This window comes from Mirounga leonina, unplaced genomic scaffold (assembly GCF_011800145.1).
Source record: "Mirounga leonina isolate KUSES-001 unplaced genomic scaffold, KU_Mleo_1.0 Mir_224, whole genome shotgun sequence".
In the NCBI taxonomy this organism is placed as follows: Eukaryota; Metazoa; Chordata; class Mammalia; order Carnivora; family Phocidae; genus Mirounga; species Mirounga leonina.
Genome location: NW_023270615.1, coordinates 14,873,242 through 14,890,367, shown reverse-complemented (window position 1 = coordinate 14,890,367; position 17,126 = coordinate 14,873,242). Strand labels below are relative to the sequence as shown.

Sequence of the window (17,126 nt, the reverse complement as noted above, 5' to 3'; positions counted from 1 at the left end):
AATAAAGAGCCCATGAAAGCAGGATGAGGTTTAGCAAGCAGGTAGATGATGCGGTCCTGTGAAGAGAAAGCACGCTGGCTTACAACCGAGGGAGTGGGCCAGCTCTGCTCCCAGGTAAGACAGCAATTTTACAAGCCACTGGCTTCTCTGAGCCCCTCTTCCCTCACTTTATACATTATACACCTACCCTGCAGGAGGATCACATGCATCATGCAAAAAGCATCGAGAAATTGCTGAGTTCATCCAAAAAACAAACTGGGACTTCTGCTCATTCTGTTCTTTTTTTTTTTTAATTTATTTGAGAGAGAGAGAGCGGGGGGGAGGGGGCCATGCAGGGCAAACAGGAGAATCCTCAAGCAGACTCCCTGCTGAGCTCAGAGCCCGACGTGTAGCTCGATGCCAGGACGGTGAGATCATGACCTGAGTCAAAACCAAGAGTCAGACACTTAACCAAATGAACCACCCGAGGGCCCCGACTTCTGCTCATTCTTATAGGCATAAATGCTATAGAAGAAAATACCAGCCTTTTTTATTATTCTTTTTCCAACATGGTTGTTTAATGTTTAAAGCTGGTGGCACTCTAAGCCAAAACAAACCAAATGAACCTGAGCTGGAGCGACCTGGGATCCTGCCGATGCCCACCACACAGGCAGTTAAAGGGGAGGTGGTGAGCCCACAAGGGGGTGGGGGCAGACGGGGAAGGGCAGCCGCCAACTCCAGGAGCGGCACAAACCTGGACCGTGACGACAAGACCCACAGTTAATGGCAAGGCTGTGCAAAGTGCTGCTGTTATGTCCTCCTCACTCGGAACTCCGGGGAGGCCTGGGCTCCTCTGCTTACTTATCTGCGGACTCCCCCGAGGGAATAGGATGACACTCAAATCCAGCCAGCTAAGTCCGTGAACGTCATCTCAACAGCAACTTGGGAAGAAAAATCACTCCCTCACTTGCTCCCAGTGCAACAGAGCTGCTCCTCAGCCTGCAGGAGCTGACCCTATCTGCAGGCGGCGAGGGCAGGCAGGGTGAGCGGGGCGCAGAGGGAATAGTCTGGTCCTGGTCCAGGCTCTGCCTCCAGTTAACTGTGTGGCCTCAGATCAGAAAATCCCACATGTCTGAATTTCCCTGTCTCTAAGGTAAGGGGCTCAGCCTGTCTCCAAGCTGCTAAGATTCAGCACAGCAATATTCCAATAAGGCTTCAGAGCACAGAACAGGCCCCCGCTAAATATTCTGATACCGCAAAACTAACCAGAGGCAGAAATGACCTATGAAGCCTAGGAACACGGTCAGAATGGATCAGGTGGGGCAGAAGCAGTTACGAAGACAACTCATTAAAGATTAGCTAATTTCGTTAAATATTAAAGCTAAACACACGTTAAAAACTTAAAATATGCATCTGGGGTTGCCAGAACAGAGAAGTCAGTCTAGACTAGAATGAAGGGCAACTGGAGAGAGGCTAAGCCAGACTCTGGGAAAAGTGGGGGGGGGGGGTACAGGCTGTTCTGAGGGCATGACTCCCAGGAACTAGGCACCAGCCCTCCTGGGGGAAAGAAAGGCGAGAAAACAGGGCATCACTTCCGGCTCATCCTACCTATACTTGGAGTCAAAAGGACGCGGTCAAATTGACTCTGAAGGCCAGCCAGAAGCCCCAGTGTAACCGGAGGTGTGGTCCTGTCTCCTGACACTCTCCATTTGACATGGAGGGCAGGCATCGTGATGCATGGGACCAGGGCCGGAAAAGCAGATAGGGGCTTGAGTCGCTCTCTGCCTCTCACCAGCTGTGACACCTCGACACTTCCCCACATCCCCAGGGCCTTGGGTGCCTCCTGCATAAAGTGAGGGGCTGGACTGGACACGCTCCCCTGGCTCCACACACTCTAATTTTAGCAGAGCAAGGATGGTCTGCAAGTCCTGCTTAAGGAAAAGAAGCTACAACTCTGTAATTACAGGCAAAAGTCTGACCCAAGTGGCACCTGAGGGCAAAGGCATTACCCTTCTGTCTAGTCAATCAGTCATCAGACAGAAATGTGACCAGATCCAAGCCAAAAAGAAAAAGGGAGAAAACCCACTCCCAGCTACCTTGTCTGAAACAGTGATAAGAACACCCACCTCACAGTGTTGGTAAAAGAATTAAATAAATAAGGATGCATACATATGAACACAGGTTCACCCAGAAGAGTGCCCAGCACACAGCAGACGTAACTGTACTTCTTTTCCCCTCCCAGGAGGGAACTAAAAAAGACTGGAATCTTCACTTGCCTCTTGACCAGTGGCTCTGGAGCAGAATTACTGAGAATCAGAGGAGACCTCCTCAACTTTTATTCTCCTCAGAATTTGTTCCCACTTCCTGTCCTTTTGTCCCCAGGGGAAAATGTCCCTATTCTTGCACAAGGCTCACCCCAACGCTTCCACTGTTGACCCTCACCCCTCCAACTGTTGAGTCAGCCTTACAAACACCCCCACTCCTTTTATTTTAATTGTTCCTTTCTCCACTACAGCATCTCCTCTGCCCACAAGCAAGATCAAGCTTCCCCTCATTCAAAAAACAATAATCAAACCAAACCAAAACAAAAACTCAGCTCCTAAAGAATCATCCTATCTAACTTTCTAGAAGAATCTCCCGGTTTTCCACGGTTCTATTTGCTACTCATTTCCTCAATGCATGCCTGTCCTTACAGTCCAATGACACCACTCTCTCAAAGGTCAACACAACTTCTCACTGCCCAATCTCCCCACCCAGCCCTAAGGGAGCTCCTGCAAAAACTGGCTCTGTGAGTCACCCCCTGCTTCTTAGAACTCGACTCCAATCTCATGGTCACTGCCTCCAGCCCCTCTTCTCCCGCTCACACCTTAAACATTCATTTCCTCTTCTTCCTCTATTCTCAGTCTCAGGAGCCATGCGGCCCACAGAGGCCAGAAAGGGAATTTTAATGGACCATGAGGTCAGCTAAGATCTGTGTCCAACCAAAGAGCTCACGATTTATCCAAAGAGGGCAGGGCCACGCAGGTCCAGCGGATGGCCACCCAGTGCTGCCACATCAACCTACTATAATAGAGAATCTGGAGTCTCAAACATGAACCACCAATTCGTATAGACACACCACCACCACACTGCAAGCCGCAGGAAGAATACCTGTAGGATTAATTCAGTCAAAAAGCCACCAGTGTTCAACCTTGGCACTGGTTAATCTCATTCTCCTAGGGACTTAACTATCAATAGGTAAGATCCTGATGACTGTCTCTGAGGCTCCAGACAATAATTTTAACTGCCAGCTGGACATCCCCATGTGAATATCCTACCAGTACTGCAGAGAAGAGGATCAAAATTAAACATATCGTCCATCATCCTACCACAATTTTCCTCTTCCCTGTGTCAAATGTTATCTGATCTCGATCCTTCCAGTCAAGAATAGAAATCCTGGAATAATTTATAACCACTTCCTCCTATCCCATCTCCAATCAGTTGTCAAGTTAAGAAGTCTCTCACTCCACAACGTCCTTCAGATCTGTCCCTTCCTTTTCACTTCCATGCCCATAATGTTCAGTCTAGTTGATGCCTCTTCAATTCATCCTCATCTTCCTAAAATCGGAGACTGACTCTGGCTTCCTTTCCTTAGAAAACCCTCCCCAGCCCTCAGCACTTTGCTTATACCTTTGACAGGGGTGACCCTGTAGTCTCCCTAGCTGCCTTCATAGTTGTCCACCTCATGAGATCAAGTTCCAGAAGGGAACTCTTCCAATTCGTCCTTGCGTGCACAGAGTGGACATGAACGGGGGGGGAGCCACACATTCAAGAGAAAGCTTGAAATGAAGAAGCCACAGGCTGAAGAAGTTACACATATCCAGGATTAGGTGTATTTATTTTATCCTGGTCTGGAACCAGGTACTAACCAAGGTCATTTTAGCAGTGCAACTAGCAAAAGCAGAGAGCTCTGCAACATGTGAAAATAGATTTTTTTTTTAAACACTCTGCATGCAAGGGGGTCTGGGTGGCTCAGTCGGTTAAGCGTCTACCTTCCCCTCAGGTCATGATCCCAGGGTCCTGGGATCGAGTCCTGCATTGGGCTCCCTGCTCAGTGGGGAGCCTGCTTCTCCTTCTCCCTCTCCCTCTCCCACTCCCCCTGCTTGTGCTCCTGCTCTCGCTCTCTCTCTCTCTCTGTCAAATAAATAAATAAAACCTTAAAAAAAAATACCGTATGCAAGAATTAAGTATTATTTCTGCGGAATTCATCAGTTAACCTTTGTCATTGTTAATATATAAAACCTTTTTGAATAATGCCAGTGGAAACAGCTTTTAAGATTATTAGCAATTATAGAGAAAAAAAAAAAAAAGAGTGGAAAACTGAGACACATAGTGCCCAAGTTTCCTGCATGCTTCACCCGAGTTTTTCCCATTATGCAAGGCTCCTCCCTCCTCCCCACAACTCCATTCTAAAAGTATAGAGGCCTCCTCTCATACTTTTAACTGAAAGGTGGTTTCCTAGAATCTTCAGAAAAGGCAGGAAAAAAAAGCAATCATCTGAAATTAGTTTAAAATTCTAAACAGTTTAAATAAATAAATCTTTTAAAAAAGCGGGGGGGGAGGAGGGCACCTGGGTGGAACAGTCGGTTGAGCGTCCAACTCTTGGTTTCAGCTCAGGTTCTGATCTCAGAGGGGAGACGGGGCCCCGTGTCAGGCTCCACGCTCAGCAGGGAGTCTGCTCAGGATTCTTTTTCTCCTTCTCCTTCTGCCCCTCCCCCCACCAAATAAATAAATAAATCTTTAAAATTCTAAACATTTATAATGCAACATTCCTTTACAACTGAGAATTTCAGATCTCACACTGTACTCAGGATCCTAAGAAAAGAGTTTATGTACCTGAATTCCCAAGAACTGAGGAATAAGTCTTTTAGTACCTAGCAACACATTAACCAGGTTTATACCTTAACAGATATCTGGGTGAATACCAGCAGTCTCTGTTTTAGAACTCACTGTACCACCCAATTGGTCTTTCCTGGTTAGGAAAGCTACACACTTCACATTCTGCCTCAGAAGACACCCCCTCAATAGTCCTGGTCCAGTATCAGTAGAGATGAAGACAAGTGTCCTTGGTAAGGATTTCACATCATGGCCCTCAGCTTTAAAATACCATCTGTGGCCAGCAAAGAACCCAAAGAGGGGGATCCTTCCCTCCATACAAGAGAAGTACAAGGCAGGCCTAGACAGAAAACTGCTCTAATCTCTGTCTCTGTCTCTCTCTCTCACACACACACACACACACACACAACAAAACCCATCCTAGATAGGCATTAAGACAGCTGTGGTGACCACAGTGAAAATCCCACATGTATATTAAACTATCCTTCCCACACATGCAGGACAATTAGGATGCTTAATAAGAAGCTTGCTGGGGCACGTGGGGGGCTCAGTTGGTAAAGCTTCTGCCTTCAGCTCAGGTCATGATCCCAGGGTCCAGGGATGGAGCCCTGCATTGGGCTCCCTGCTCAGTGAGGAGTCTGCTTCTCCCTCTCCCTCTGTTCCTCCCCACTGCTCGTACTCTCTCTCTCTCTCAAATAAATAAAATCTTTAAAAAAAAAAAAAAAAATAAGAAGCTTGCTAGTGCCCACAAACCATGCAAGTGCATGTATACCTTCCCTGCCCTTGCCCTTTTTCTAAATCTGCAAACTCTTCTCGGGAGAAGAAAAGTCCTAAAATTTATGGTTAAAACCTGAGTAAGTCAAGATTATGCTATAGCAACCAAGGAGATATTATTATTTTCTGTCTAAAATTCTGGTCTGCTGCCTTCCAGCCGCAGCCAACACATGACCTTAAGAAGATTCCATTCTCCAGCACTTGAGCCAACAGAGCTTTATTTCATGTCAACCGTGATGAGACTGCACACATCTGTTCTGAAGGCTCTTAGACACGACAATGAAAGGCACCTTGATGAATGTTAACAATCGTCACCGAATCTGATGATTGCAAGTCTCGGTTCATCTGCTTCCTAGTGATTAATGTCTAAACCTCAAGGTAAATAACAAAACAAAGACACTCAGCAATAAACCTGTGTTTTATCAGGAACTTATTTCTCTAACGCTGGGTTGCTGCAAGAGACAAAACGACTCACTACTGACTACTCACCGAAGGGTCAACCTGGTCATTGGTTACTCCTCGCAGAACGATTCTCAACGGGTGCTTCATAAATGGAGCCAGGCAAAGAAGACTCTCCAGGTAATAGCCAATGCTGCGAAGGACATTACAGTCATGTTCCACAGACCCACCACACAGGAGACCAGGCTGGTAATACAACGTCGTTCCTTACACCGGAAGAAGAGCCACATTCAGCAGAAAACAAAAAAAAGGGCAAAAATAAAAACAAAACAAAAAAGCACTAAGTGTCACAAAGGCAACAAAGGCAGTAAATCCCAAGGGGAAAGTCTGACAAGGGCATCCAAGAAGTTCAAAATGCCATTCCTAAGAGCCCACACTTCACTCCAAAAGCTGACTCATTACTGTCAAGCCCCTGTAACAGTAATAAACTGTGAGTGTAATTTAATAAACGGTAATAAACCCCTCCCTAAGCATCTGAGTTGCCAAAGTCGCGGCAGGGCACAGAGGAGAGATGCTAACAGGCGCTCTGGTCTTCCAAGAGCACACTCTGCCTGTGGGTGGGGGGCTTTACAAATGATGTGCCGAAACCATCACACCAGCAACCAGCTTCTTCTGGGCCCTTGAAACGAGATTTCCCATGAACTGCACTCACCAACAGGCTTCCTAGAGAAGGCAAGTACTTGATGGCACTTAATTCTGTCAATAGTAGCTATTTTAATAGCAACAAACGGAAAGATCTAAAATTACCGAATAGCTTTAGTAGAAGCTCTATTATTTTTACTCACTCTTTCTCATATTCGTATCATCCAAAAAGTTTCTTATTGGGTGTATGCATTAGGGTGAAAAGCAAAGTAAAATATTCTAGATTACTGGGGGGTGGGGTGGCGCATAAATGGGTGAACAAGGGATTGTTGCTGCTCAAAGTCTTTTGCCACTGTCTTCTGGCATAATTTACCAATAAATTTAACATTAGAGAAAAGAGATCTAGGCTCGGTCACTCAAAAGGAAAGCAGCTCTTTGGAGTTATGTAAAATAAAAAAATTTACATAAAAGAAAAAAAGAAAAAATTTATATAAAATTAAAAAAAAAAAAGACTATATCATCACTAAAGTCTGCAAATCTGTGCCTGCAAATTAACCAAGTGAGAAATTGGTCAGATCATCAGAATGAAGGCTTCTACTCTGGTGGGGCAGGGGGCATGAACTAGAAGCAGGATCGTGTAAAATGTCACTTCCCAAGTTAAGCTGCAGATATGACCAGAAAACAATTATGAACCTCTGAATCCCCGATAAAAATTGCTGAAAAAACAATTTTTTTAATTTAAAATCTTTTTTAGATCTCCAGCAATTTCAGAGTAAGTCAGTCAAGGAAGACTCGAGGAATCATAGGTTGCAAAGGGCATCTGAAGTCTCATTCCTGAAACTTTTTTTTTTTTTGAAAGATTTTATTTATTTGACAGAGAGAAAGACAGCGAGAGAAAGAACACAAGCAGGGGGAGTGGGAGAGAGAGAAGCAGGCTCCCCACTGAGCAGGGAGCCCGACGTGGGGCTCGATCCCACCTGGGATCATGACCTGAGCCGAAGGCAGACACTTAACGACTGAGCCACCCAGGCGCCCCTCATGCCTGAAACTTGTTCTCCGTAGAGTAGAGCCGAATGCAGCTACAGATCAATGAGTCTCATGTGATGTAGGGGCCACTTATGAGGCCAACGCTGTCTTCTTTCTTAAGACAGCCAACGAATGAGGAAGTGCACAGTTTCCTTTGTGGACTATCTGTGCACAGGTGAATAGTTCATGGAGCCAGCCAAACAGTGTTTGCCATGGTTTCCCATACAAGGTCGAGAAAAGAGTTTCTAAGAGCCAACAAACAGCTAGAAACAACCTAAATGTTTATCAGTAGGGAGCAGTTAAATAAATTATCATGGCTCCATACAACAGACTACTAGGCCCACTGAAATATTGAGATGGGCCTGCATGTGCCCGGCAGGAAAAGTTCTGAGACATCTGTGATAGTGAAGAAAAGCAGCTGCGGAGCAACATGAAGAGCGTGACCTTGCTGGCAGCTTGAGGTTCAAAGTGTCCATGCAAGCAAAGGCATATAACAGAGACCAGGGCACACACCCCAGGCTGTGCCCACGGCTGCCCCTTGGGGAGGGAACGGAAGAAGAAACAGGTGAAGGGATTTGCACATCTTTTGCATAACTTGTGCATACTTATTTTTTTTAAGATTTTTTTTTTTTTTATTTGAGAGAGAGAGAGAAACGCGCATGTGGGGGCTAGGCAGAGGGGGAGGGAGAGGAAGAGGGAAAGAATACCAAGCAGACTCTGTGCTGAGCGCGCAGTCTGATTACAGGGCTCGATCTCACAACCCCGAGATCATGACCTGAGCCAAAACCAAAAGCTGGACACTCAACTGACTGAGCCACCCAGGTGCCCCATGCATACTTATTTTAAAAGACAAAATTAAAAAAATAAAATAAAATTCAGCACATAACGACTACCTCACAGAGTTTGCTGTGAAATTTTATTGTGACAAAATAAATAAATGGACTTTGAAAAGTTATGCATAAACTTTAGGTGTAAAGTATTTTTGTTGTTGAAAAAGAGGAGGTGCCTGTTTGTTGATCTGAAATTTCCTGCTTTCTAACTTCTTTAAATCAAATGCGCGCCCCTTATATTGGCAGATTTCACATACATCTCCGCACAACTCTATCACAGACAGGAAACTGGCTCTTTGCACCCGAGTATGTATATGGTCAAAAGGCATGAGAAGTAGAGGAATAGTTAAGTAGTACATGTGGGTGCTTTCAGGAACGGGAAGAAAGAGAGCTTACCTGTTTGGTTTATTTCAATCCGAGAACCATTAGTTATTTTGTCCAACAGCCTTATGAAGCTGGCTTCAAAGTCTGTGGGGAAAAGAGAAAACAGACTGGCTTCATGTGAGGTCACCATTTCCAGAGCCGCGGTGGAAGGTACGTGACTCCCGGCGTCACGCCCAGGTTCCTGTCAGGACCAGGGCGGGACCACTGGCTGAGGACACTGAAGCAGCTGAATAGCACTGGCTAGCACACAGATGTTTGGTGGGACTATCAGAAACAATTCACCTTTCATATCCCACAAAAAACAGCAACTCTACCAGCAATCTAGTGGGGTATTAATTTCAGCAGCCTAACACCCATGTAAAGACCTGCTCTTCTGACCTCAGGGGGGAACGCCAAATAAGGGAGAAATAGCAGAAAGTGGGGAAGCGTTTTAAAGTCCACTTCTTATCTGTTCCAGAATACATGAGAGGGCAGATGAAATTGCAGGTCACTCCTCAGTCTCAGAAGCAGTAAGAGGTCACTGTCTCCCCCACTCAACTCTGTCCCTTTCTCCCTTCTGCCACCCTACTCATCTAGAGCTATCTAACCAGTTCCATTTTTAATTTCATTACAAAGGTGCTTGAATGTACAGTATTACTACCACCTTCTTCTTAACACATGAAAACAGACTGGAAGAAAAAACACCGCATGTTAATGAATGGATTTCTCTTCATGGTAGGACTTGGTACTTTACATGAATTTAATTTTCTTGTTTAAATTCTCACGTATAAATATACTTCAATTTCTTTTATAGACAGATTGTTATCCAAAAACATAAAAGATGGTCATTATCAAAAGGGGGGGTAGAAAGGGAGGAAATGGATTTTCAATGTGAACTATGAGAGGAGGAAGAGAGAAGACTCAGGCAGGAGAATATGTCCTATGGCCTTCCCCTGAGTGGATCTCACACACACACTCACACACACTCACGCTCACTCCCTCCCTCTCTAGAGTCAACCTCTTGCCCGTGAACAAGGGGCAGGAAGACCAGCTCTCCCACACCAAAGGCATGGTGGCCACGTGGCTATTTAGGCAGTTTCCACCCCCTGCAAGAAACTAGCAGAATTTTCAAGCTCACACAGCAGCAGTCACCTGAACTGATCCCAGAGGGCGAGCACATCAACTTAGCAATGCTCGTCCACCTGTTCTGTTACTGAACGCTGCCCCACAAACTCCTGTCCCCGTAGATGCTGCAATCTGTACAGAGAGTCCTGGGCTAGAAGTCAGAGGAAATCCAGTAAGTCCCGAAACCAGGAAAAGCGGCTACTTCCAGCAGGTTCGCATTAAAGCCTCCCGCGCAGCCAGACATTCCCTCGCCTAATCCTCAAAGCCCCGCGGCAGGGAGTGTCGTTCCCATTTTACAGAAGGCTGAGGCCCAAGAATGAGACTGGCAAGTGACAGAGCCGGGGGCTGAGGCCAAGCCCCGGCTTCTCCGGAGTCCGCACTCCTAACCACACCATATACCAGTGTGCCAAACTCCGTTTAATCCCTCAGCGTCAACCACCTCCTCTAGAAAATCATGGAACCTTTTAACTGCAGGCGGAGTGATCTACTGCAGGATCGTGCAGACCATTTAATGGGTCCCCCAACAACATTTATTTTTAATGAAATTAGAGCAGAATAAACAATGTCAGAGTTAACCCTACATAGGGCACTGTTCGTGAAACCTCGGTGGGCTTTACAACTATCTGTATATGTACTGGTTGTGGTGTTAAGTAGCATCACAAAAGTTTGAAAATAAATCAACTACAAAATTGTTTCCATGGCCTCTTAATATAGAATATTCTGTTTTTAAAAAAACCAGGCAGATCCAGACCACAGTGCCACTTTCCACCGATCTTTCTAGCAAATGCAACGGGCTCTGCACAGAAAAAGGAAAACTCTTGAGGTGGCTAAGCTTTTGAGGTGCCTAAAGGGGAGAGAGGAACGGACATTTATGAATAAAGTCCACGATTAAACTCCATAGCTTTTACAGATTAGGAAAGAAAAAAACAAAACAAAAAGAAAGCATAACGTCAGAATTTTTTTTCTTCTGCAATCCACAGGGGCACTTAAGCATGAACGCAGTCAGTTAAAAATGCCCAGCAGAGGAACAGGGCCAGGAACAGAATGGGCACATAAAGAGACCTCCAGGCTGGACCATCCCCTGATCACAGAAAATGGGTGATTCAGAAGCAGTACTTCAAAGAACCAACCAGAGCTAGTTCCAGAATCCTGGCAACAGTGAAGATATAGCTCCATCACGTGGTATGAAAAAGATCTCAAGTTCACCTAATAATAGTAAGACTGATGTCCTCAAACTTCATTAAGACAAGATGTGTAGGGGGGGCGCCTGGGTGGCTCAGTTGGTTAAGCGACTGCCTTCGGCTCAGGTCATGATCCTGGAGTCCCTGGATCAAGTCCCGCATCGGGCTCCCTGCTCGGCAAGGAGTCTGCTTTGCCCTCTGACTCTATCCCCTCTCATGTGTTCTCTCTCATTCTCTCTCTCCCAAATAAATAAATAAAATCTTTAAAAAAAAAAAAAAAAAAAGACAAGATGTGTAGGATTCCTTACCCTTTCACTTCCCACACATCCTCTTTAACTCTTCCTCCTCAAGACTGCTCTTGGGGATACAGAAGTTCAGATATCTAAAAACACCAGGGAAAAACATCCAAAACCAGGCACAATTTTACTGCACTGTTTGGGAATACATAACTAGGCCATAAAGCTATAAGACAATTAACACAAAGACTGTACTGGTCAGGAAAGCGGCTACCAGCAGGGGTAGAGGAGGGAATCGTGCCCCAAGAGGCCCCGTAGGTGCAACAGTGTTCTGTTTCTTGACTTGGATGGGGTCACACGAGTGTCCATTTTATAATCTTTTAAGCACTACTTTTATGTTTCATGCATTTTTTATGTTATTATATTTGACATTTTTTAGAAGTTTATACTATTAGGACCTTCAATCTCAGAATTCCTTAAATACTGCCCGTGGTGCCTAATGCACTCCCCTCCTCAGCCCCTCAAGAGGTGAGCTCATCACTTCTTTAAAGGGGCCATTAACTCTGTAACACAATGCCTGACCCATTCCTCACTAAGAAAGGCAAACTGTCTCAAGGGCAGTGAGGGAAAGAATACAAGCCAAAGACCTACACTTTTAAACAAGGAGCAAATCTCAATCAATACAGTTTCAACTTAAAAGTATCATAACAATTTAAATATCTAGAAACAGTAACTGTGCTAAAATAAATTTCTAATATTATATACATGTCACATATAATATAAATGTTAGATGTATACATATTGGATATATATCAGAACACTCTGCAGCCTTAAAATTAATAAGGAGAATTTTTATGTACTGATGTAAGTCACCTCCAAGATATACTGAGTGGAAAAAAGTAAGATGCCGCTGGCCATTTGTGTGAAAAAAGGAAAACGTGCACACGTATTTGCTTATTTATGAAAAAAAGAGCCCTGGGAAGAAACACAACAAACTAGTAACACTGACTGCCTCACAGGGAAGGGAGGATGGGAAAGAGACAGAGACACACTGTGTAAACCCTCTTTACTCCCTCTGAATTTCACACCATGTGTATGTTTTTTAAAATACATAAAATTTAAATTAAAAAATACAAATAAAGGTACTGTAACACAATTTTTTTTCAAGATTTTATTTATTTATTTATTTGACAGAGAGAGAGAGAGAGAGAGTAGAAGCAGGGGGAGGGGCAGACAGAGGGAGAAGGAGAAGCAGACTCTCTGCTAAGCGGGAGCCCGATGTGGGACTCAATCCCAGGACCCTGGGATCACGACCTGAGTTGAAGGCAGATAGATGCCCAACCAACTGAGCCACCCAGGTGCCCCGTCTATAACACAATTTAAATAGCAAATAAAACTGCTCTCATTAAATAGCCTATGAAAGATCTTTATAATACTATACAGCCATTAAAAATAGTTTAAAATAATTATTTAATTACATGAGGAAATGCTCACATTAAGGAAAAAATAAAAAATATATACAATGTGATTTCAATTTCTTTAGAGAAGTACCTAAAAAATAAGACAACAAGCCATTAATACATGAAATTAGAAATCATTCTGGGACGCCTGGGTGGCATCTGCCTTCGGCTCAGGTCACAATCCTAGGGTCCTGGAATCGAGGCCCGCATCAGACTCCTCGATCAGCAGGGAGCCTGCTTCTCCCTCTGCCTGCCACTCCCCCTGCTTGTGCTCAGTCAGTCTCTCTCTCTCTCTCTCTGACAAATAAAATCTTAAAAAAAAAAATTATTCTTATCCTCATTAAATCCCAAAAGGTAGATATTATAAACACATACACAATTCTCAGAATTAAAAGATGTCCATTCACTTGGAAATATGCATAAAACATACACATATCTTATGTATAATATGTAATTACACATGATTCATAATAAATTATATTTTAACTGAAACATGTAACATCTTTCCTGAATTGTCAACACAACAAGAAAAAAACTACAGAACATACTAAAATATTTTAAGCAGAAATATCAATTTTACCAGAATACACAGCAGTCAACCAAAAAAAAAAAAAAAAATTTACCACTCTAAATACCTTAGTAATTAAAAAAACAAAAGCAAGAGCAAAATGAACTGAGATTTTAGAAATGGAATAGAATTACAAGCCAAAAAGTAAATGAAAAAATAATCACAAAAGAGATTTAAAAAATGGAAAATATAGCAGAAAAAAAAATCAAGTAATTCATTTAAAAAAGACAACACAGATCAATAGTCTCATTCATCTGTACAAAGAAAAAATGTAAGCTAATAATAAATAACATAATTAATAGAAGATTATGAGCTTTTGTGATAAACTATTCTCTGATATTTACTAATACATTTGGAATTAATATAACTATGTAAAAAGATGATAAACAGATAAACAAAAAGATACAAAAAAGAGAAACCCAAAACTAAGAGAATAAGAGAATTTATCAATAAACCGAAAAGAGGGGGTGACTGGGTGGCTCAGTCAGTTAAGCGACTGCCTTCAGCTCAGGTTATGATCCCAGGATCCTGGGATAGAACCCAGCATCTGGCTCCCTGCTCAGCGGGGAGTCTGCTTCTCCCTCTCCTCCTGGCTCCTGCTCTCGGTCGCTATCTCTGCTCTCTCTCTCTCTAATAAATAAAAATCTTTAAAAAAACAAAAAAACTGAGAAGAGCACTGATAAAGTTGCTGAAAAAATTTTTCCCAACATTCAAAGGAAAAATTCGTCTATTACACATTCCAAAGAACAACAACAAAAGCATGAAGAGATGCCTTCAAATGCAGAATAGTTAAGAGCATCACATGCAAGAAATAAAAAATAAATCTCAGGAAACAAACTGAGGGTTGCTGGAGCGGTGGGGGGTGGGAGGGATGGGGTGGCTGGGTGATAGACACTGGGGAGGGTATTGCTATGGTTAGCGCTGTGAATTGTGCAAGACTGTTGAATCACAGACCTGTACCTCTGAAACAAATAATACATTATATGTTAAAAAAAAAAAAAAGAAGAAGATAGTAGGAAGGGAGGAATGAAGGGGGGGAAATCGGAGAGGGAGACGAACCATGAGAGACGATGGACTCTGAGAAACAAAATGAGGGTTCTAGAGGGTCCGAGGTGGGGGGATGGGTTAGCCTGGTGATGGGTATTAAGGGGGGCATGTTCTGCATGGAGCACTGGGTGTTATACGCAAACAATGAATCATGGAACCCTTCATCTAAAACTAATGATGTAATGTATGGGGATTAACATAACATAAAAAAAAGAATGGACATAAAAAAATAAATAAATAAATTGAATTTAATAAAAAAATAAAAAATAAAAATGATAAATTTCCCCCCAAAAAATAAATTACAAACTAACTTCATTTAATAAGAACAAATAAAATATCCCCACATAAAGCCTTAGAAAAGAACCCATAACACATTTTTCAACTATCCACTACAGTTAAGAAGAGGGCCTCCCAGGAAAGGACCACACCTAAGGCACAAGGAAGATGACAATATTATTAAATATAAAAACAGGGGATGGGGGAGAATCAAGTAACTAGCTTGACTGCTACTGAAAAGGCATCTGAGAAAATTCAGATTTTTATTACTTTAAAAAATCTATTTTATTACTAAAAAATCTATTTTTTAGTAAAATTCTGTTTTAAAAGTATGAAGAATGAATTCATTGTAACAGAGTTTACATATAAAAACAGAAGCCTCTGGTGCCTGGGTGGCTCAGTTGTTTCGCGTCTGCCTTCGGCTCAGGTCATGATCCCAGGACCCTGGGACTGACCCCCGTGTCAGGCTCCTTGCTCAGCGGGGAGCCTGCTTCTCCCTCTCCCTCTGCCTGCCACTCCCCCTGCTTGTGCTCGCTCTCTGTCAAATAAATAAAATCTTTTAAAAATAAATAAAAATAAAAATAGAAGTCTTAGGTGGCGCCTGGGTGGCTCAGTCGGTCAAGCATCTGCCTCTGGCTCAGGTCATGATCCCAGGGTCCTAAGACTGAACCCCATGTCGGGCTCTCTGTTCAGCAAGGAGTCTGCTTCTCCCTCTTCCTCTGCTTGTGTGCTCTCTTTCTCTCCCAAATAAATAAAATCTTAAAAATAAACAAAAAAACAAGAGAAGCCTTAGAAGTTCCAGAACATCTTCTTGGCCTTGGGGTAGACCAAGATTTCTTTAAAAAGACACAGAAAAATTTATAAATTGGACTACATTAAAAGAAGTATCTATTGCTCATCAAAAGAAACCATTAGGGCGCCTGGGTGGCTCAGTCGTTGGGCGTCTGCCTTCAGCTCAGGTCATGATCCCAGGGTCCTGGGATCGAGTCCCACATCGGGCTCCCTGCCCGGCAGGAAGCCTGCTTCTCCCTCTCCCACTCCCCCTGCTTGTGTTCCTGCTCTCGCTGTCTCTCTGTCAAATAAATAAAAAATCTTTAAAAAAAAAAAAAAAAGAAACCATTAAGTGCAAAAAAACAAGTCAGAGCATAACCAGATATTTGCAACAGCTTAACAGAGAATTGTGCCATATTAATAAAATGTAGTAGCATGCTACAGCAATGAACACCAGCTACTGCCTCTCCAACAGATATGACTCTTTTTTTTTTTTTAAGATTTTATTTATTTATTTGAGAGAGAGAGAATCAGAGAGAGAGAGAGCACATGAGAGGGGATAGGGTCAGAGGACGAAGCAGACTCCCTGCCGAGCAGGGAGCCCGATGCGGGACTCGATCCCGGGACTCCAGGATCACGACCTGAGCCGAAGGCAGTCGCTTAACCAACTGAGCCACCCAGGCGCCCAGATATGACTCTTAAAAACACAAAAGACAGCAAAGAAACCAGACACAAAAGACAGCAAAGAAACCAGACACACACAAAAAATACATACTCTATAACTCCATTATATAAATTACGGTTAATATTTCAGAAATGCATTCAATGGTGTAAAAAGTCAACTTATTATTTACATTGGGAGTGGGAGAAAATGGTGTGATGGCACAGCATGGAAGGGTTTTAGGGTTGCTGGTCATGTTTTATTTCTTGGCATGGGTAGCATATCCACTTTGTAAATTCATCAAGCTATCCATTTATGGTCTGTGCACTTTTTTTTTTAGAGGGGGGAAGGGACAGAGAGAATCTTAGGCAGGCTCCACCCCCAGCACAGAGCCCAACACCTGGATCCCATGACCCTGAGATCATGACCTGAGCCAAAATTAAGACTCAGCCATTAAACTAACTGACCCATCCAGGCACCGCGGTCTGTGCACTTTTCTTAGTATGTAGTATCCTCTGCTAAAAGTTTATTTTTTAAAAATAAAAATCAAGGGGCGCCTGGCTGGCTCAGTCAGTTGAGCGACCATCTCTTGGTTTTGGCTCAGGTCCTGATCTCAGGGTCCTGAGACTGAGCAACCACGGGCTCCATGCTCAGTGGGGGGTCTGCCTGAGATTCTCTCTCTCTGCCCCCCACCACCCCTCACCCCTGGCTCACACACGTGTTCTCTCTCAGACGAATAAATAAATCTTTAAAAAATAATAAACAAAAATCAAATTCAAAGAAAGAGTACCTTTAAAAATTATGAAACAAGCAAAGAAACCCAATCATCTCTCCAATTTGCCATACTACAAATGCCATTAAATATATCTCAAAAAAAAAAAAGAAAGTGTCAATACAAGGAAGAAGCAGCAAT

At 43.4% G+C, this 17,126-nt stretch overlaps 1 protein-coding gene across 2 annotated transcripts in view; it reads right to left on the bottom strand.

Annotated features, from left to right (window-relative positions):
• Window positions 1-17,126, bottom strand: part of RCL1 (RNA terminal phosphate cyclase like 1) — a 63,011-nt gene that overhangs the window by 34,627 nt on the left and 11,258 nt on the right. For both annotated transcript variants that reach the window (XM_035029155.1, XM_035029153.1), the window contains exons 2-3: window positions 8,922-8,993; window positions 6,118-6,293 (exon numbers count right to left, since the gene is read on the bottom strand). In XM_035029155.1, the coding sequence (XP_034885046.1) occupies window positions 6,118-6,293; window positions 8,922-8,993 (248 nt within the window). The remainder of the gene's footprint in view (window positions 1-6,117; window positions 6,294-8,921; window positions 8,994-17,126) is intronic.